General features: G+C 42.3%; 2 protein-coding genes across 2 annotated transcripts in view; both read right to left on the bottom strand.

Annotated features, from left to right (window-relative positions):
* Positions 1–298: 298 nt before the first annotated feature.
* Positions 299–4,461, bottom strand: pttg1ipb (PTTG1 interacting protein b). Its single transcript, XM_071468762.1, has 7 exons — positions 4,323–4,461; positions 3,844–3,899; positions 3,621–3,729; positions 2,827–2,929; positions 2,128–2,193; positions 1,513–1,559; positions 299–1,031 (listed from the first exon to the last, which is right to left on the bottom strand). The coding sequence occupies exons 1-7, from the start codon at positions 4,459–4,461 to the stop codon at positions 988–990; spliced, it is 564 nt and encodes a 187-aa protein (XP_071324863.1). The 3' UTR covers positions 299–987.
* Positions 4,462–5,820: 1,359 nt separating this feature from the next.
* myo10l3 (myosin X, like 3) overlaps positions 5,821–19,899 on the bottom strand; it is a 54,618-nt gene continuing 40,539 nt past the window's right edge. Inside the window, exons 22-41 of the mRNA XM_071468628.1 lie at positions 18,231–18,337; positions 16,105–16,530; positions 15,983–16,013; positions 14,991–15,845; positions 13,909–14,032; positions 13,307–13,550; positions 13,094–13,189; positions 12,801–12,894; positions 12,159–12,214; positions 11,905–12,047; positions 11,510–11,704; positions 11,141–11,298; positions 10,534–10,657; positions 9,864–10,161; positions 9,560–9,767; positions 9,267–9,403; positions 8,971–9,094; positions 8,426–8,881; positions 7,943–8,134; positions 5,821–7,724 (exon numbers count right to left, since the gene is read on the bottom strand). Coding sequence (XP_071324729.1) covers positions 7,620–7,724; positions 7,943–8,134; positions 8,426–8,881; positions 8,971–9,094; positions 9,267–9,403; positions 9,560–9,767; positions 9,864–10,161; positions 10,534–10,657; positions 11,141–11,298; positions 11,510–11,704; positions 11,905–12,047; positions 12,159–12,214; positions 12,801–12,894; positions 13,094–13,189; positions 13,307–13,550; positions 13,909–14,032; positions 14,991–15,845; positions 15,983–16,013; positions 16,105–16,530; positions 18,231–18,337 — 4,173 coding nt within the window. The 3' untranslated portion in view covers positions 5,821–7,619. The remainder of the gene's footprint in view (positions 7,725–7,942; positions 8,135–8,425; positions 8,882–8,970; positions 9,095–9,266; positions 9,404–9,559; positions 9,768–9,863; positions 10,162–10,533; positions 10,658–11,140; positions 11,299–11,509; positions 11,705–11,904; positions 12,048–12,158; positions 12,215–12,800; positions 12,895–13,093; positions 13,190–13,306; positions 13,551–13,908; positions 14,033–14,990; positions 15,846–15,982; positions 16,014–16,104; positions 16,531–18,230; positions 18,338–19,899) is intronic.

Raw genomic sequence — 19,899 nt, 5'->3', positions numbered from 1 at the left:
TCTCGGGAACTGAAACAGGCATGGGGCTCCTCTTCTCCAGGATTAGATGACAGCTTTAGGGAAGGTTGATGCATATGAAAGAATGTCAGATATGTCAATGACAGGCCAGAAATATATTTCTACAAGATGGCGTATGCATTTCTTTTGGTTTTTTGGGGCTTTTTTTCCAAAAAGCCATTTTGTACTTTGGTTGACCCCTCTTGTTCCTGTATTTGGGTTTGGGTGGGGTTGGTTTGGCAATTTGGGGAAATTGTGAATTTGGTTTTATTATATTTTAAGTAAAATTCAAAGTCACAAAAACCTTTTCAGTTTTATTCATTTAATTTGGAAATGTATAGGCACAATTTGTTTTTAACAACAGCTGCACAAGAATCAAATGTTTCCCCTGTAATTCAAGAACACACATTTCTTTTATCCAGTAAAGTTCAGAATCTTATTCTGATTCTGATTTTTATCAAAAGAGAAAATAGCAAATAACTGTGTAAAATGTGTTACATGTTACAAATGAACTTTTATATAAAAATAAATGTTGAACTTTAGATATGACAATCAGTAAAAGAGTGTACAAATTCAGAATGAAAGTGAAACTGCTGATTATAAAAAAAAAAGCACTGATCAGCTATGGAGTTGTGGATATTACATCTATTACGTTTCCTGTGTGGACAGAAAAACAAGTTAACTAAACAGATTTTCGCACAAACATTCACATCAAAATGAAGGCAGAAGAAATATTAATACGAAATGTATAAAAAAAATGAAACATTAGGCGAATGGACCATGTTTGGAATAGTGCACACTTAGTCAAAATGATTTCAGAATATTTTGGTGATTTTTTTTTTTTTTTTTTTTTTTGCCATCACTGAAACACTGAAATCAATCTGTATAATCACAGTTTATCATATGCTACTTGTACGCTATCTCAATGTTACTGGCATCAATAAGACCATCTAAAGGGATATTTTTAAGGAATCAGAAATGAGATTCTTCTTAATGGTCATCCATACGGGAGTATGGATTATCCTTTGCCAGACCTGAAAAGAAGAATGGAAAAAAAGGATCAGTTTAAACAACAGTAACACATCACTCCAAAGAATCAGGACAGTGAAATATTCAGATGAGTTGTATTTTAATGGTTACATACATTTGGAATTAAGGGTTAAATACAATTGTTGGTCTTTCCAATTTTACAAAAATCACTGTGTTCATACATTTTGGAATTAAATTCATGTGTGTCAGGTACATATGGTGTCGTTTTTCTCCAGTAGATGGCACTACTGGATCATTATTATTATTATTATTGTTATTATCATCATCATCTTTAGTCTTTCTTTTGATTGATAAAGACCTTTTATAATAGTCTCTTGCTTCATCTACTCATATTTCATTATATCAATTTTATTTTATCTATCTTTTCTTTCCTCTACTAAGCATTAGGCAAAATAAGCCTCTTTGATGTTCCAAATTTACATGCATCGACCCACTCAAACCATACAAAAAGGATATGTGTCTCACCATATTTCTGCCTGATTTCATCATGCCTCAACTGCATTTCTGTTCTCCTGTAATGGGGAGAAACAACGCCAAGTTGTTAGACAACAGGGAATACCAGATGTTCTCATGCCTACACTGCATGAATCCTGGATTAAGGGTCAACACAAGGTATAGCTGTAATATACTGACAGTATTTACCAAAACCCAGGTTAGCAGTAGGTGCATACTGATTTGAACAACCTTAAATTCCTAATCTATGCCGAAAGGATGCATACTTGACAATTACTCAACGAAATGAAAACATTTAACCACTAATTAAATCTCATTGTAATTCATGGTGTTTGTGCTCACATTGAAGTGGGGTTAAAATGTGCCAGCCACTTAAAAACGCATCACAGAAAGACCAGTAGTTTTTTGTCTGCACCATTTCTGACATGGGAGAAAAGTTTAATTTCCTCTTGTTGCAACTTTTATCATAATGGATGTTTTTTTGTCACAGTGTGTAGCGTTGAAGAGACCCCCCATTATGTTAGCTGATGGTTATTGTTATTAGATTGTTGTTAGACAGTGACAAAATAATAAGGGTTTCTATAGTATACACTTACATTGGCTATTGTCTGACCACTACTCACTTACCTCGCTTTCTGACGGGCCTTCCTTGCACGGGTTTGTCGCTCCACCTTTGCATCCTCTCTCTTATTTCTGGAATATAAGATTATGTAATTATATCAATACTCATCATAGTTATGTTTGTGCAAACGTGTTTGTGCAGGAGCAGTGGTGGCCTCAAGGTTAGAGGAGCAAGCTCGCGACTGGAAGGTCGCCAGTTTGATCCCTGGACGGGCAGGATTAAATCTGGGTTCAGACTGTGACCGCACTGCGCGGCCTCCAGGTGAGAATTTGTGTAACTGTATATATGACCTGGGCATTCCTGTAAAATATAGGGTGCCTCTCAGTGAAGCTGCCCTGAATAAATAAAAGGGGGAAAAAAATGAAAGCTTATATTGCAACAGTGGCGAGAATTTTACTCTTTGCTTGAGAGACTTCAGTCTGATGTTCTTACAGTTAATCAGTTGAATAATCTCATCAAATATATCCCACAAACCCCAATATTAAATCAACTTGTTTTTGGAAGAGTTTAGAGCACATCTTCATAGAAAGAGCAAAGTTATTTTCAGAGCTTAACCACAGCCTCAAATTCTGGCAGGCTTTTGGAGACGGCGGTATCAGCCTTGCCTTGCAGAAAAACAACCCATTGTGCTCCCCGTCCTCCTCCTCCGCCTTCCATGTTGAACCAGATTTCACAGCCAGCACTTCGTGTGACTTAATGCTTACCCAATTCTTTCACACTTGCAGCAGCAGAAGCAGCAAACAAGAACGGCAATGATGATGATGCCAGCCAGCACCGACATGGTGATGATCAGAATCTGGAAGTTGACTGTATCAAAGGCAGACACAGGGAAAAGGTAAAAATCTAGCCTCTTCATGAGCCTGAAAAGCTCAAATCCAGTGAATACACATAACAACGGTTTCCTCTGTTAGACTTAAGTGAACAACTTGGTGTTTGGGGTGTTGGTAAACAATGACATTTTAATCAGTTTGAAGTTGGTTATGGTGCTTCTGTGAAGATTAAGCATCATAATTAGGAAGTGAATCATTATTAACTAAGTATGGCTTAGGTGGAGGCTTCTCATTATAAGATTTCTTTATCCAAAACTAGGACTGTAATTTACAATTATTTTTATTACTGACTAATCTGTCAATTATCTTTTTATTATTCGATTAATTCTTTGACCTCTAAAACATAAAGAATAGTGGAAAAAGTCCCATCATAGATTCCTACAGCTCTATGTGACAACTCCTTACGATCTTTAAAATATTCTCTTTACTATCAAGTAACAAAGAGAAAAGTGACAAATCCTCACGAGTGAGCGGCTGTAACTAGAGCATGTTTGGCATTTTTGTTTAAAAAACCACTTAATTAATTAATGATCACAATAGTTGTCACTCTAACAAATACATATACTATAGATTCTGCTCCACACATATCCCAGATATCAAACCCAAATATCAAATACCCACAGGGCATACTAAGATTTATCTGAGGCCTAAGCTTTGGAGAGTCTTACCCCAACAGACCCCCCATCGTGCATCAGTCAAAGGACACACACTGCTGGGGGGCAGGACGTTCCTCACTGGGTAGTCAATGCATTGTTTGGTTGGTATGCACCACAAACACTGCAAACAAATACAGCAACAAGCATCTTATCTTTGGTGTTTACAGCAACAGATCACTGCTAATACTGAAGACAGCTACGGTGTTTGTATATGGCTGATTCGTTGGAGACTTACAGCCACATTCTGCAGGCATTCTTCACAACTGGTGTTGAATTTCAAGGCACAAGGAGCTGAAACAGAGATTAGTCACAGTGTGTTGGGGTTTATAGGGCCGCTTGTAGGTTCAGGCAGGTCTATAAATGTACTCACATGATAGGAAAAAAGATAAACAAGAAAATCTGATAGAATTTTACTAGGGTTCAATCTCCGGCCCACAGTAACCAATCATCAGCAGTGTATGCAACAACACAGTTTACAGCAGCTCAGACTGACTCTGACTCTGAGTGAAGGAAAACTGTGGTAAAGTTTGCTTTCTGCAGGATATATCAAATGTCCTTAAACAGATGAGACATTACCACGAATCTGGACGATTATCTTCACTTCTATGATTAGTGGCAATCCTTTTTGTCGCAGTCATGTGACAGCCTCCTGACCTGACTCCCTCTGGCTGAACAAAACAAAAGCCCGTCAGCTGCAGCTCAGAGAAAACTTACCCGGGGCTGGAGCTGGAGTCGACGTCTGCGCCTCGGTGCTCAGACTAACACCGAGGAGAACGAAGACAACGGCGACGACGGACGCTCCGCAAACTCCGGACATCGTGAGGCGAGTGAAGACCATCGACCGCACAGACATAACTCACAAGGTCCGAGGTTTCTCAAGTCAGGGTGGAGGGTGGGCCGAGGGGGGGGGGGGGGGGGTGACGTCACGAGCTCCTGACGCTGGTGTCATCAAACAGCTGCAGAGTCAAATGTTTTGTTTTTGCATCTGTGTTTTTTTTATTGATGTTTTATGAATGGTTGGACATGTCCGACACATGTACAGACAAACAATAAATTCAATAAAACGACTTTATGAATGGTTCGTAAATTATTCATATATCAGACTTGCGACATTAATAATAATAATAATAATAATAATAATAATAATAATAATAATAATAATAATTATTATTATTATTATTATTATTACTATCATCATATATAATATATATAATATAATATAATAATATATAACATAATATATAATCATCATCATCATCATCATCTTCATCATAATCTTTTGGGTTGCCAGGTTGTGAGAACTCTGACTTAATCTTCAGGATCAAGGGCCACTGGACCATTCACCCAACTGTGAAAGAGCAGCAAAGCATCTGGACCCACATTTATTTATTAATAACTAATCAACATGTACAACCGCAGGCTTTTACAGATAGACTGTTTATTAATGTACATAATTTAAGATGATTTACTGACTTGTGGCGATAGCTTGTTAGGAATCCTTCTGTAACAGCAGAATTGATGGCTATTCAGAAAGTCAGAGCAATTAAACTATGTTTAAGACAAATAATACTAATAACTATGACTAGCAATTTATATAAAGCATTAGTGAACAATTACTAACTGTTAATTGCATCATATGATTTATAAACCCTGTATAGAGGATATTTATTTCTGAAACAAAGAAAAATGCCTCTGCCTTGTAGTTTTTCTCTCTCTTGGATTGTTCTCCTTAAAATGCACACCACTGATCCAAAATGGCGGTGCACAAAAAGATGAGAGAAACAAATATATTCAATATCCAGCCCAGACCTTTTCATCATGTGAAATCCCATTTTAACATAATATCTGTTACCATTTAACCCAGTTAAACGAATCACAGACTGGTGAATCTGGAGCTAGAGTTAGCTATTTACAGACATTATCATACATTATCATGCATTTTTCCTTTACAACTTTCAAGGTTGGTGTTCACAGACACCAACTTTCCAACTTACAGAACAATGTATAGGCACTTTGTCATGACTCATCCTCACCTACTATAGTTTTGTGGAAAGATATACGGCCATTATACGGTAGGTTTGTAGTAATGTGTTCATGTTTGGCACCTGATGCACAGGAGGCTGAAATTCACAGAGTTGCTAGACACATCTAAATTTTCTATCGTCCAACATAAAACAAGACAGATTAGGAGACACTTGGGACAGACACAAGGCAGATTTTGAAATACAATAATTTATTAAAGCATCTTTAAATTCTGATATAAAACATTTTCTGATTTTTCTTCTTCAAAACAATCAGAAATCTCAGAAATACAGTCATCGTCAATGGCAAGATCAGTCTCTGGTGTGGCCGCCGGCAGCTGACCAGAACGCCTAAGTGAGTATGATTGGAGAGCAATGGAAGACAGTGATGCAATGTGAGGTAAATACTAAGCTCATTAAGTTTGGATCATATTATTCTTATGAAATATACTGTAGGTTGATTGGCATAAGCTTGAATCCTTGTTCATTTACAGTGGCCATGGGAGAGGAAATATCCGCTGGTTAGCGAGACAATAAAAGGAACTGAATATGTTGGGTGCTGAGAGCAACACACTTAGGTTATGTCGTGTTGACAAAAGGTCAGAAACGGGGCAAAAAAATGGGGAAAAATCAATATTAAATTATGAACAACTAGTCTGTTTCTGAATCTTGTGAATTTCTGTGTCCCTGAACGCACATATAATAGAAAAACAAAGTACTAGCAAAACTGCATCATTACATTTCCAGCACACAGTTCACTTCTCTGAGCTTATTCTCCCATTTCATTGACACTTCAATAAATAAATACCCCACCCTCACATGGCCTTTGACATCACTGAAAAGAAAAAAGATACACTCTTTAGACACAGACACACTGGACAGGCGATGCCATGCTTGCTTCTCAAAACACATCCTTGAACATCAGTTTCAACTACAAAAAGTTTCAAAGACATAACCTCAACTCAGTACACATTAAGTCAGCTCGATGCAGAGTACTTGTTCTAGGAGCTCAAACTGTTCAAATGAATTTACTACTGGTGCCTTTCGAGAACACACTCTACTGCAGTGGTTACAGATGTTGCATCTCCACTGATGCAGTGGTTATTCACACTGGATTTCATTATCTGCTGCATCTATTTGACTTATAGGAGGCAAATTTTCTTTTTCTTTTTTCTGTTTTGTTTAAAATAGGCATTTTGTGGCAGATGCACCCAAGGAAGCATGAACTACCACTCACCAAGAAACTCAACACTCCAAAATGTATACTCCATTGCTGAAAGGCCACATTTGCACTATTAATCCAGATTAAATAGCTTCAATAAAAACTTAAATAAGGCAAAATGAGGGAGATAATCTCCCTGGGATGATGACAGTTATATTACATATTAACCTGAGGGAATCTCCATTCATGAGAACATTCATTACAATGGGCCGAGAGACAATCAGTGGATGTTTGCCACTGCAACACATTCTCTTACACAATTTGGGGCAGAAAGGCTTGAAAGAAATTCACTATTTTTGGATATTGTGAATGTGTGACTTGAATTATTTGAAATATTTGGTGGAAAAAGCCTGTGAGCTTTGTTCAGCTTTCTCTGGATATTAAAATAAAATCCATTAAACGATACCTGAATTACATTTCAAGTAGCATGGGAAAAACGACCAGTGTAACTGATGAGAGTAACAGGTTTGGAGACTGCATGGAGAGAGGCAACACTCAGGACGACTGTAAAGCTTAAAATGGTGCAGATGAGTCACTGTTCCCACACTTGCCACAATCGGTAGAGAGACATCATCAAATATTCGTGTCTCTTGAGAAAGGAATCTTTCTGGATGCAGTCTGTTTGCGTTGCTACGAAACCAGTCAAAAGCTCTGAGACACCATCAAAGTGATTTGTTCCTCTTCTGATTTCTACATCTTTGCTCCATTCTTGCTCTGTCTAGTTCAGCTGCACAGTGGCTGAGTCCATATTGTGTCCTGTACAGTCAATCACCTGATCCAGTTGGTTCCATAACTGGAGACAGACTTCACACTGCAGCGCTTCTTCACGATCATGTTTATGTAGGCTTTCATGATCTTTGTGATCTCTCCAACCTGGAAATGTACAGATGAAACACAGTCAGGAAAAAAAAAAACAAAAAACACAATTCAACAAAACTGCAAGTGTAAAAGATGCAAATATGTAAATAATCAGAATACTTCTACAAAACAAATTGTGAGCATGATAATCTTGATCTTTTTTTTTTTTTTTTTTACAAAACCGGTAGGTGCTGCTGTAATTTATGATCTGATGGACAAAGACAAATATGTACCTGTGGTGTTTCAAAGAACATTTCTCGCTCATCCACAGTGATCTTGTAGGTGCAGGGCTGCGGAGCGCCAAAGAAGATGATGTGCTCATATGGGAATGTCTCCAGAGGCTTGGGCTCCCCTCTCTTGTAGACAGACACATTCTCAGCACTCACACTCAACCAGAGATCGTGAGGGAAGCCCCCTTCTTTGCACTGTAAAGACATAAATACAGGATCTCATTAGTGTTATTCAACATGCGATTGCGTATCAATGTCAGGATCAACTTTGCAGATTGGGAGTCAGCCAGATGTGACATATTTTCATCAATGTCATTGCAAAACTTAGAGTTTCTGACATCTATTTAGTTTATTAAGTTAAGAGCAACCAGCTTAGTTTTTAGATGTTACAGACAAAGAGTACTGGTATTGAATCTGTACTGGAAAAGTCAGATCGGTGCATTCCTGATGGTGTTTAAGTCACGATTAAAGTGCCAGTAAACCTACCTCCACATCAAACAGTGTGGATCCATATCCAGGCCACTCTTTAATGATGGTCATGTATTTGAGCATGGCTTGGTGCTGATCCAGCGCCTTGAGGCGAGACCACTTCTCCACGATGCTGGCTCGAGTGGCAGACATCTCCTCCTTGATCCACATCTCCAACATCTGCTCCTCCTCCATGCGCTGCTTCTTCATTGAACCCGTCTTCAACCCCCGACGCAGCGTCCCATCCAGGAAGCTAGTCCTGCGCCGCTCCAGAGTTTGGCCTGACCCCGAGGCTCCCCCCACCTTGGTGAACTGCAGGATGCGACTGCGCAGGCGGCCCACAGGGTAGATGTTTTCCAGGCTCCAGGTGACCCGGGCTTTGTCTCCGTATAGAAACTGCAGGCGCAGAGCAGCCAGGTGCTGCAGGGTCTCCTCACGGGCAGGGAAGTGGCCTCTGGTCAGACTCTCGTGGGCCTGAAGCAACAGAGCTCAACATTAGCACCAGCTGCAACATGTGCTTAAAAGAACCCTCAATAAAGTGTAACATGAGGAGTAAAACACACCTGCTCAAACATGAAAGCAAACTCCACTCCTTCCTTAGGCATGCTCTCCACATCCAGGAAGCAGTAGAGTTTGAAATAAAGTTTCCACTGGCCTTCATCCTCAGCTTCCTCGCTGCCAGCCAGTCTGTGGGAAAGTGAAATCGTGTCACTTACGTGTTTTTTTATTCTCGTGTCCTGAAAACATATTTCTACGTACCTCTACAGGTGTTGGAACAAGACACCAAAATCACACGTACATTATCGAACACAGTATCTGACAGAAAATAACCCTTATGATCTCCGCACATGGAACATACCTTTCAAATTTAGCCAAAACATCAGCCACAAGGACCCTGCTTTCCACAGCTCTGTCGATAGTGTTGTTGTGCTCGAAGAGAGCAAACATGTTCCTGCTGTCCTCCATAGCCAGACCTCTGATTAGCTTCTCAACCACCTAAACAAAGTGAGGCAAGATATCAACAATCACTTCATGTGAATAAGAAATAATATCTACTTGAAAACTGTGTCAGTTTATATTGTATCTTGCAAAGTGATATTTAAAATAGCCAACCAAATGACCCTGTATTAGAAGTCACTACAGCTTGTTTACCTCTCCAGCGGTGGTGTGTGAGTTAATGGAGATCTTGCAGGAGCCTCCTCCATGGCAGTAGACTGTGGTTGTCATTTCCTGTCTGGTAAGCAGTGCCATGATTTCCTCCTGGGAGGGAACAAACTCTCTGGTCTTGGTTTTCTTCAGAGACTCGCCGATGAAATGAGCAAACATTTCAATCTCTGTACCAGGGAACAGCTCCTTAATCCTGCAAACACCCAAGGACAAAAATACAGTGAAGTAGAAGTTTCAGATCCAGCTGGATTGTTAAGAATGAAGGCATGTGTCCAAAAGCGGCCCCCACCTTTTGAGGTGAAACTTGAGGTAGCGTAAGATGCCTCGGCTGGGCAGAAAGGTGCAGCTCATACAGGTCAGGAGATGCCAGTGGGCGCGATTGGCAGGACTGTTGGGGTGTGGGACGTGATTGGTTTGTTTGATCAGCTGACAGTAAACCTCATCTCTTAATGGCCTCAAGTCTTGACAGGTCTGCAGGATTCCCTGGATGATTGGAACAGGGTCGGACACTGCCTCCATCTCCTGCAGTGAGTTAAAAATCTTCACAGCCTCATCCTGTAGGCTGGTGTAACCCTTTTCCTTTTGCACTGGGAGAGAGACAGAGAGGGGTAAAATTAATTTTCAAACTAGTTGCTTTACTTAAATATTTTCCCTAAGTAATAACTGGTAAAATTACATTTGAGCACTTTCATATGTATTGCTTGAAGTTCCATTAATTAGCTAGAAATGCTTTAGTTTTTTTTAGAAAATAGCCCCCTTTTCTCCAGCTCATGAGATTTTATGTCTTAAAATAGACATTTATAAAATAAGAATTACATGAACTGAAAAATGTATGTATAAAGGTACATGTTCAAATATAGAACACTTCATCTGGTATCCCCCAACAGGCAGATGTATCAGAACCAACCGAAATCTATAGCAACAGCATGCAAACTGTAGCTATAGCCCAGAGCACTTACAGTGAACGCTGACATCTCCATAAGGCAGAGGTAGAAGAGGGGAGTGCAAAGGATGCTGGGTATATCTCAGGATGGGGTTCCTCCAGTATGTCTGCTCCACAGCCTCCACATTTAAACTGCTCTCCTTTTAAAAGACAAACAAACTGGATCAGTAATCTTAGAGTAAACTCATCAGGAATTATCTTTACAGAAACGTAGAGAATTCATCAATAGGTGAAATTTTGTATTTCAGTCAGATTAGAAAAACAACAGTAGCAATATCAGCTAAATATTATTATTGTTGCAGTAAAGGTGGGAAACAGCTGTGTATGAGGAAGAGAGTTAAGCAGGCACAGCTCAGACTTAAAGAGGATCACAGCACACATGCAGTGAGTACAAGTACCTCACTTTACTACAGTGTGTGTCCCTGCCAAAGGTTTGCATGACTGAAAAGAATTTGAGTTATAATAACAAGCCCATATGTTCATCAAATGATACGCAGAATTATTTTTTGAAAATATTGTTAGCACATTTAGTGAAACACATGCAGCATAATATCTCACAATTAGTAAGCATGACATTATCAACCCGATCACAACAAAGGGAGGAACGGTGATTGTTTTAATACCTTGATGTCCCTGATGAGTTGCTGTGTTGGCGTTTCAATAGGAACTTTGCTGTCTATTGCTCCCTGTATGGCATTCGCCCACCTCATGGCTTCATTCAGCATTTTGGTGTAAAGACGGTAAGAGTGCTTTCGCCCATGGACGATTATATTCCAATAACCTGGGTGAAAAAGCCAGGGGGAAATTAGAGTCAAAGTAACTCCCTGGAAGAAGCTGACATGTTGTAAAATGCAAAAAAAAAAAAAAAAAAAAAAAAAGAGACAGGACCTAAATAAACTGCACAGAGGTTTTTCAGATTTTAAAGAGGCTAGAGCTTAACTGTACTTTTCAAAGCTCAAGTAAATTGAGAATAATGTTGACCATGAACTGACCAGTGTCCTTGAAGATCTTCTCATCAGGCTGCACCACAGAGCAGAGACTGTTGAGGACCAGAGTTCCCAGTTTGGAGGCACTGCGCTCTGATGACTTGTAATAGTCCAGAGAGTTACTGGTGAGAACAAACCAACGCTTCTTCAGCTTCAGAGATGTGCTTTTGGCTCCTGACTTCATCTCTTTATGCAACCAGCCTGTGAAGATAAATAAATGATTTACTCATCAAGTCCCAATAAAAAGTATTCTTAGATAAAACTACATTTCCCCTTTTGTCATGTGTTGTGTTCGTTTTTAATATTCCCCTCTCTAAAATAAGTATCCTTCTGCATATGTAAATACATAAATCAACTCCCAAGTGATAAAAATCCCAGAGTGTGTGCGTCTGCTGACTGACCTCTGACTAAGAACTCCTGTCCGTCAACCCTGGAGTCTCCCTTAGATTTCTGCAGCAGGCCAATCCAGTGATGCATCTCCTCAGGTGTGTCTGTGTTGCAGTGAATCACCCGGTTAGCCGTGATGATCACAAACGAGTTTGGTCTGGAAACAGAACACATCACACACACACGTTGTTACACCACATTTATAGTACATGCTTTCAGGAGTGTTGTTTAAATACTTTTACATCAGACACAGGTCAGGTTTCCTTACCTGTCAGGGTTGTCTGATGCACAAACAGAATCAATCAAGCCCACATCTAGTGTGCCCTGGACAAAAGAGGGGAATAGAAATACTGTTATTAGCTTTTGGCCAATTTTCAAATACATTTCATGGTGGGTTTTTTAGTATTTTACAGTCACAGCAAATATTTGGAAAGTTGAATTACACTGATGTAAAATTAATTAACTCTGCCTAAGCATCACTGAATATGATTTACTTCAAAATGGGATAGAGATAGGCTTACGTGATGAATGGGATTCTTGTGAGTGTGGGGAGTAAGAGGGTGAGTTGAAGGGGGAAAAAAGGGTGTTTCCTCTACTAGTGTATTGGTAACATGACATATGGTCGTTTCTATGTAAAGTGGCTTGAATTTTTGTCATCCCTTCATTTGGTTTTCCAGTTCATTTAATTTCCACATCTGCAAATGCTATTAACCACACTCTAATCGTTTAACATCCATAAAAGTGAACGACGACACACCAGTGTGTGTGTGTGTTCTGCTTCTTCAGCTTAAATTTCTGTATGGTCCAGATCTGGATCATCATACCGATTCGGTTTCATGCTTCATCATTATTGGTGAAAAATGGAGCTGAGGCTGGGGCCCAGGCAGTAGAGAGGTAAAACAGCACTAACCACTGCATTCTTTGGGTTGGCCTGTTCATGGTGCATCTCCATGAGCTGCTCGGGACTGGCGCTGTGGACCCGACTCAGCACACTGAACCAACCACTGGATGGGGGTCAAAGGGAGTTCGGGAAGTAAAAGTTAGCAAACATATAATTGAAAATTACACCGTGAACTTCCACTGGCAACCACAAGGGGGAACTTCATTACCACACATAATTCTTACATAGAGAGGATGGCAAGGTAAACACTACTCATTAAAGAGCCACAGTTAGTTGATATACAACATATGGATATGATATACCTGGCATCTTCTGGGGACTCTGCATAGATGTGGTAGGTTCTCTCCTCAGTCACAATGTTTAGTGCATTTTCCTTCTCATGATTGTCCACTATATCCCTAGAGAGAGACCAAGGGTGAACCAAAACTTAGTGGACCATAATTGCTCTCTGTCTTGAGAAATTAGAAACAAGAGAGGAGGGTTTTTAACCCCACCGACTGAGAACAGGGTCTTACTTGGCTGTGCGGACATCAATGGTTCCTTTCAGCTTCTCTTCAGTGTCGTTCTCAAAGTACATGAGCTTCGACTCGCGCAGGACGAACCAGCGCATCTTCCAGTTGCGCCGAGACAAGGTGGACATCCCTCCTCCTTTCTTGTAAAGCCAGCCGGATTTGACGGAGTCCTGCTTGGCCCGGAACCACATGAAGGTCTCGTCCTTGAGCACGCACCAGCGACGACGCCACGGGATCATCAGACCACCTTTTAGTGTGAAAAGTGCGGAGAGCAGAGAGACACAGAAAGGATGGTGAATTAGATTATTTCATGTGAAATCTCCGGATGATGTGAGAAGTAAAAAGAGACAGGTTTAACACCTCCCAGAGACTTACACACAGACACTGACACACATATACACATGCATCCTCCAGGAAACAAAACACAACCAAAATAAACTTAATTTCCCCAAAAAACGAAGTTATATGACACAATACAAGCAGCACAACAAACAAAAAGCCTGTATGGCATTTCTAAAACAGGCAAAATGACCATACAAGCTGTGTTCAGCTGTGCATGCATTATGTGCATGCCTGCTGGGCAGTGATTTGGTAAAGCCACTTACTCTTCATGTAGAGGTAGCCATGGAAGTATGGAGGCCCGCTGCCATTCAGCAGATTCACTCTCCCATTGGAAACCTCCTCATCTGTGTCCACATAGCCGTCGTTGTCCTCATCACTGTCAATGAACTGAAACCCAAACACCAGCAGTTATGATGAGAGAGGTCCTTCATAAGAACATTTGGCACTTTTACAGTAAAAAACAGTAAAAAAAAAAAAACTATAAATGATTATGAGCCATTTATATAAGCAACAACTATAACAAATATTTCAATATTGACACCTGTATATTTTTTTTTAATTTTCTGAAGATTACAGGAAATCAAAGTTGTCATTTTGCAATTCAAGCACTTAAATCAGTGTCCAAAATCTGTCTGACCTGGTTGTCACTATTTGTTAATCAACCTAGCCATAAAACTGGTATATACAAAACCAAGCACACTTTCACATGCAAAGACACACACACACACACACACGCTCCTTGTTCCCTTTTGACATTCTGCTGATCTGACAGTGTTGGGCCTGAGCTCTCTGCTTGACTTGCAGTATCTGGGAACACATTCACGTGTTCATCAGCATGAGCCAAAACAAATAACTGCAACAGTGTTTCACTGTTATTCTAACATGAGCTGAGTCTTTTGATATGTTGAGGGAGGATTCAGGCTTGCACATGAGCAGAGTGAACTTTCAGTTCGGCACCATCTGTGTTGAGGCAGTGTGTGGGAAGCACAGACCCAGAGGAAGTCTAGGTGTGTGTGTGTGTGTGTGTGTGTGTGTGTGTGTGTCGGTGTATGTGTGAATAACAGCTAAAGATAGATCTGAAATGGGAAATTAAGCAACTGGCTAAAATTTGAAGCCAAAAATTTAAAGTTTGCTTTTTTTCAAGTGTATATCAGTTAACTTCTGTGTAAACACGACATCCGGCTTGTCCAGTGGGGATTTTCTGTGCTTCCACTGGACCTCTGGTGTTGCCCCAAATGATTAACCAGCTGAACTAGATCATGAACAGGTGCAACTCTGCACATTTTCCAGCTGTCGCAACTCAGCAGAATTCAACATGAAAGGCTCTTAGCCCGTTAGTTCTCACCGAGTCCGAGCTGCCTCTGAAAGAGTCCAGGCTGTTCTGGGTGCAGGAGGATTTTCGCAGCACCTCTTCATCTGTGATATGGCCATCGTTGGTGCTAGCACCTGAGCTCCCATGAGCCTCCTCAAACTCCTCCTGGTCATAGTCCGACTCTGTGTCTGGCAGGTTTGAGTGGGACAGCTCCTCGCCCACATGCTCAAAGACTGACCCCCTGCTGGTGCTCTGGCATGGCTGCCTTTCCCCGTTAGTGACCACAGGAGGAGGGGGAGGAGGAGGAGGCAGAAGAGGAGGAGGAGGGCCTGGGGTTTCAGAGCCTGTGAGAACAGGGGTATGACTCAGTCCATTGGGGGTAACTTGGGAGAACTTTCCCAGGGCAGGAGAAGAGGCTGAAGAGGGGGAGACCACTAGTCCTTCTGCAAAGGCAGGCGGAGGAGGGGGAATACTTTGGAATACTTCCTTGTCCAGAGGAACCACAGCTGGAGGAGGGAAGTCAGGCAGGGGAATGCACTCATCCTCAGCGTGGAAACCCTCGTCTACCTCCTCCTCAGCCAGAGGAGCGGTGGACTCAGTTGGGTCGTGGAGGTTCTCCTCACTTGAGAGGGATGGCTCTAAACCTCCGAAGTCCAGCAGCTCCAGGAACTCGGTAGCAACACGGGAAGCTTCCTTCTCCAGTCTGTAGATCTCAGCATCCCTCATCTGGCGTAGCTCCTCGTGAGAGACGTCTCCAAGGAGGGACACGCCATCTTCCTGCTGCCTCTGCAGGCGCTCGATCTCCCTCTCCAGCCGCAGGATCTCCTCCATCTGACGGCTCTCCTCCTCAGAGGTGTGACTGTAGGACAGAGCCTGGGACAGTTCCTTCTGCACAAGACAACATAGAAAGCAACAGTTGATGCCGCCATATTCACATCTCATAATGTGTGCTTTGTCATGTGAACGCCTTTTTTGACACCGTTTTATGTTATTATGCAAAAAAAAAAAAAAAAAAAATCAATTACCTTCTGACAAGCACCATTAAGCAGTGAGCTCCTGAAGAGAAAACAAGAATGCATTAGTGATGACTGATAATGCACATTAAGGGATGATCCAAGTCATCTGCACCTTGAACATAACAATCTACCTTTTCTTGTCTGCTTTAGCTGCCATTTGCTGCTCTTCCTCCTTCTCCTTCAGTCTCAGCTCCTCCCTCCTCATCGACTCCTCCTCATCCGCCCTCCTCTTCATCTCCTCGTCCATCAGCCTCTGTTTCTCCTCCTCCTCCTCTTCCCTCCTTCTCCTCTCCTCTTCCATCCTCCTCTTCTCCTCCTCCTCTACGCGCCTTCTCTGCTCTTCTTCTTCCTCTCTCCTCCTCCTCCTCTCCTCTTCCTCTCGCTTCTGCTTCTCCTCCTTGAGCTGGCGATAGAGGGATCGGGCCAGCTGGCCTCTGTGATGCTTCTGCAGGACGATGGTGGCCAAGCGCAGGCGCAGGAAGACGCGTCTCCAAAAGTGAGCACGGTAGTTCTTCTGGATGGTGACGACGCTGGACAGAACCTTTTTATACTGTTTCCTGATGAGAGAATGAAACACAGACATTTGTAGTCAGTTTAAAGTCCAGTTGCATATTTAATCCAACATTATCTTGGAACATTGTGTGTCACCACAAACATGTTTGTGACGTTGCACAGCACCACATGGTCTCCTCCTAACGCCCGCTGGTACTCTCTGTTTAAATAAACACACTGTACATTGTGGACTGTGCAATGTTTAGAGTCTGATGAGCTTGTGCTGTTCCATTGTGGCCATGTGGGCTGTTGTGTTTGGGCCTGTGACTAAACCCCATCACCCACACACTGCACATGCATTGAATACACACACATATAAACACGCACACACAAATACACGTGACTTACATAGGACCACACACAATGCTATGACTCTCTGACCCTTAGCAAAGCCTCGTCTCCACAATAATGACTCGGTGGCCTCCAACTGGTCTCAGGACAGGCTCTGAGCACAGATAATGTTACATATAATAAAACAAAGGCTTTACTTGTGTCTTTAGGGAACTTCCCCGACCTTTGTCTTTAGTATGAGCAGCTCTGAAGGGAAGGGAACCCACAACCTGAACGCTGTCATCAGTCCCATTATACTCTCCCAGCGGACCCTCTCAGAGGACTGTATGCGACCTTATATATGGCAGCATGCAGGTGGAGCACAGCTAGATTACATACCTAGGGGTGTCTGCGTGTGCAGATTTTTAAACCACCATGGTGACTGACATCCTGTCCGTCAGGTGGAGTGGAAAGGAGGAAGACTTGCTGCTCAGGCTGAGAGGACTACATCAGCTTTACTGCTGATAGTGGTCTAATAAATTACGACAATTAAGACACTGTCTTTCAAAGAGTTCTCCAGCTAAGGAGCATAAACAGTACATCATGGTCTGTCTTTTCAAGATATACTAGTTAAGTGCATGAGGCTTTTTAATGTTCAGAGCAGAGAGTTTATCCCACACCCAACCTTTTTATTCTCCTGAAGTAGCTCTAAGGTTAAAATCATTTTAATCCTCACTGTTTGAAGAAATAAAACACCAAATATACACACATTCAATCCCAAGACTATGTTTTTTATGGCTGCACATTGCATTATATGGAAATATCCCAAATGTCTTGAGATTCATTTTCTCCACTTCTTTATAGACAGGCGTGTCAGATCATAAACTCTGACTATGAAAAAAACTAAATAATCCTGCACACTGTCAATCACTTGTTCTCACTCTATTAATAATGTTTTGTTCTGGGGATCTTCAACATTAAATGCAACCTGAAAAATGTCACCTGATGAGCATCTGCAGGTCTGAAACGTCATTAATAAAGTGAGGGTGCACTTTTCTGGAGTTTTTCGGGATCCCTAGACCGTTGATTTGAACAGTGTTTAGCTGCACAGCATGAGTTCATAATGAGTGACCCACTGGTGAGCCAGCAGGATTTAACAGGCCCATGTGTAAAACACTTATTTTTATTCACATCTGTATAACTGTACACCTGCAATCCACTAGAGAATCTGTGAAGCAACCTCTGCTCTGATAACACACATCACACACACCAAAAGGTGAACACATGTGCGAAGGCATGCACATACGCACATAACCCCCCCCCCCCTTCCCCTCCCAAACATATACACAGGCTGTACACCTCTGTTACAAAACAAACACTGACAACTGTCGCTGCCACTCAGCCCTTCACCCCTCCTCCACACTCCACCACTCACCTTGCCACATAGCTGAGGATGTGGGCGCGGATCACCATGCCAGCCCTGCGCCGCACCTCTTCCCTCTCCTTCTCCAGCCTTTGCTCCAGGGCCTCCTTCAAGAACACCTGCGGGACGAGCAGCGCCACGGCCGACAAGAAGTGACAGAGACAGAGAGAGACACAGAGAGGGAGGTTGGGGTGGGGGGGTGGGGTGAGGGGGTGGTGGTGGTGGAAGGAAACAGGATGGGTTAGTTCCTCTTCTTGGTAAAGGTATAAAAGAGGGCCCACAGAGATGTGAAGGCCCCCTGTTGTCTGTTGGCAGCCCCCTGTGCCCACTGCAGAGGAAGCTGTGGTGCAGCTGAGGCTAGCAGGCTAACTACTCTCCTGGACTGCAGAGCAGAGCAGAGGGGAAAACTGGCACGGGGACTGCAGTGTTGCTGCTAATGCCGCTGCTGCAGAGCCTCATTGTGTTCAGGCGTCCTTCCTGAGCGTTTCCCTACTGCTGCTGCTGCTGCTGCTGCTGCGTTGGTAGCTCAACTGACGTGCACAGGCAGAAAGGCACAGAGAGGGAAGGGAGGGGAGGGGAGAGGAAGGGAGAGGAGGGATGGAGGGATGAGGGGGAGGGATGGTGGCTGGTGTCCAGATAGCAAGCCACACCCCTCCTTGCTCTTATGAAGGAAGGAGGAAGAGTTTAGTTAACCCTTCCCTTGCTCCTGGAGACTTTTTTCAAAGTTGGTATTATCTCTGTGGGACTAGAGATAATACCCCCCCCCCCCTTTACCAAAGTGCTTACAAGAAATGAACATATAGTAGTGACATGACATTATAAAAACATAATCAGATTACATCTTTCTGACCATGTTAGCAGGCTAGAAAACCAACCAGCTGTGAATCTGGGTTTTTGTGATATTGCAATATCTGTTGCTGGCCTGTAGGATCAACTACTTATATGAGGGAGGGGTGGGGGGTGGGTGTGAGGGTTGAATGGCTCTGTGTGTGTGTGTGTGTGTGTGTGTGTGTGTGTGTGTGTGTGTGTGTCCCAGATGTTCCACTAATCAAAGGATCCCACAGCTGCAGCCCTGCCTGCCTCTGTAAAGTCTGTGAGAGGAGGAAGCTTCCTCTTCGTCCACATCCTTCCCTCGTCTGTAAAACAAATGGCTCGCGCACACAGTCGCACACAGACACACACACACCGAGACAGACACACACACCCACCATCCGTGCAACGTGACCCAAGCCCCTAATTCTGGGTACACACTTCCTCTGCACACAATCAGCACATATATAATTACACACAGATTGTTTCTCCAAAGGAAATGTAGACCCCTTCTCTCTCTCAGCCCCCTGCAAACAACCCACACTACATTTCCCTGAGCCCAAAAATATTGTGCTGCCTTTAAAAACACAAGCATGTGCACAGACTGACACATGCTCAGCCTCTCTGCGCATTTTTTGGTCTCCCTTTCGAAAAAATTGTCTCTTTCTCCTTCTCTTTTGGTTTTAAGTGGAGCAGTCATCAGCAGAGAGTCAGCCAAAGGTCAAAGTGCTGACCCTGGAAGCATAATGAAGTTTAACCCACACAAAGGAAAATTGATTTCTACCTCTGAAGTCAGTAACACACCGTGACTCCAAAGATTTACGCCTTGTGCATGTGTGACAAATTTAATATACGCAGGCATGTGCATATT

The sequence above is a fragment of the Trachinotus anak genome, unplaced genomic scaffold, assembly GCF_046630095.1.
Source record: "Trachinotus anak isolate AG129_WGS33_773 ecotype Australia unplaced genomic scaffold, CSIRO_AGI_Tana_v1 ptg000001l, whole genome shotgun sequence".
Taxonomy (NCBI): Eukaryota; Metazoa; Chordata; class Actinopteri; order Carangiformes; family Carangidae; genus Trachinotus; species Trachinotus anak.
This window is presented reverse-complemented; position numbering and strand designations above follow the sequence as displayed.

Excerpts from the sequence above, each read along its gene's own strand:
- pttg1ipb (XM_071468762.1), bottom strand. The coding sequence starts at position 4,461 with ATGTCTGTGCGGTCGATGGTCTTCACTCGCCTCACGATGTCCGGAGTT. Across the intron at positions 3,730-3,843 it reads AATGCCTGCAGAATGTGGCT|TGTTTGTGGTGCATACCAAC; the intron begins GTAAGTCTCCAA and ends ATTTGTTTGCAG. Across the intron at positions 1,032-1,512 it reads TGAAATCAGGCAGAAATATG|GTCTGGCAAAGGATAATCCA; the intron begins GTGAGACACATA and ends TCTTCTTTTCAG.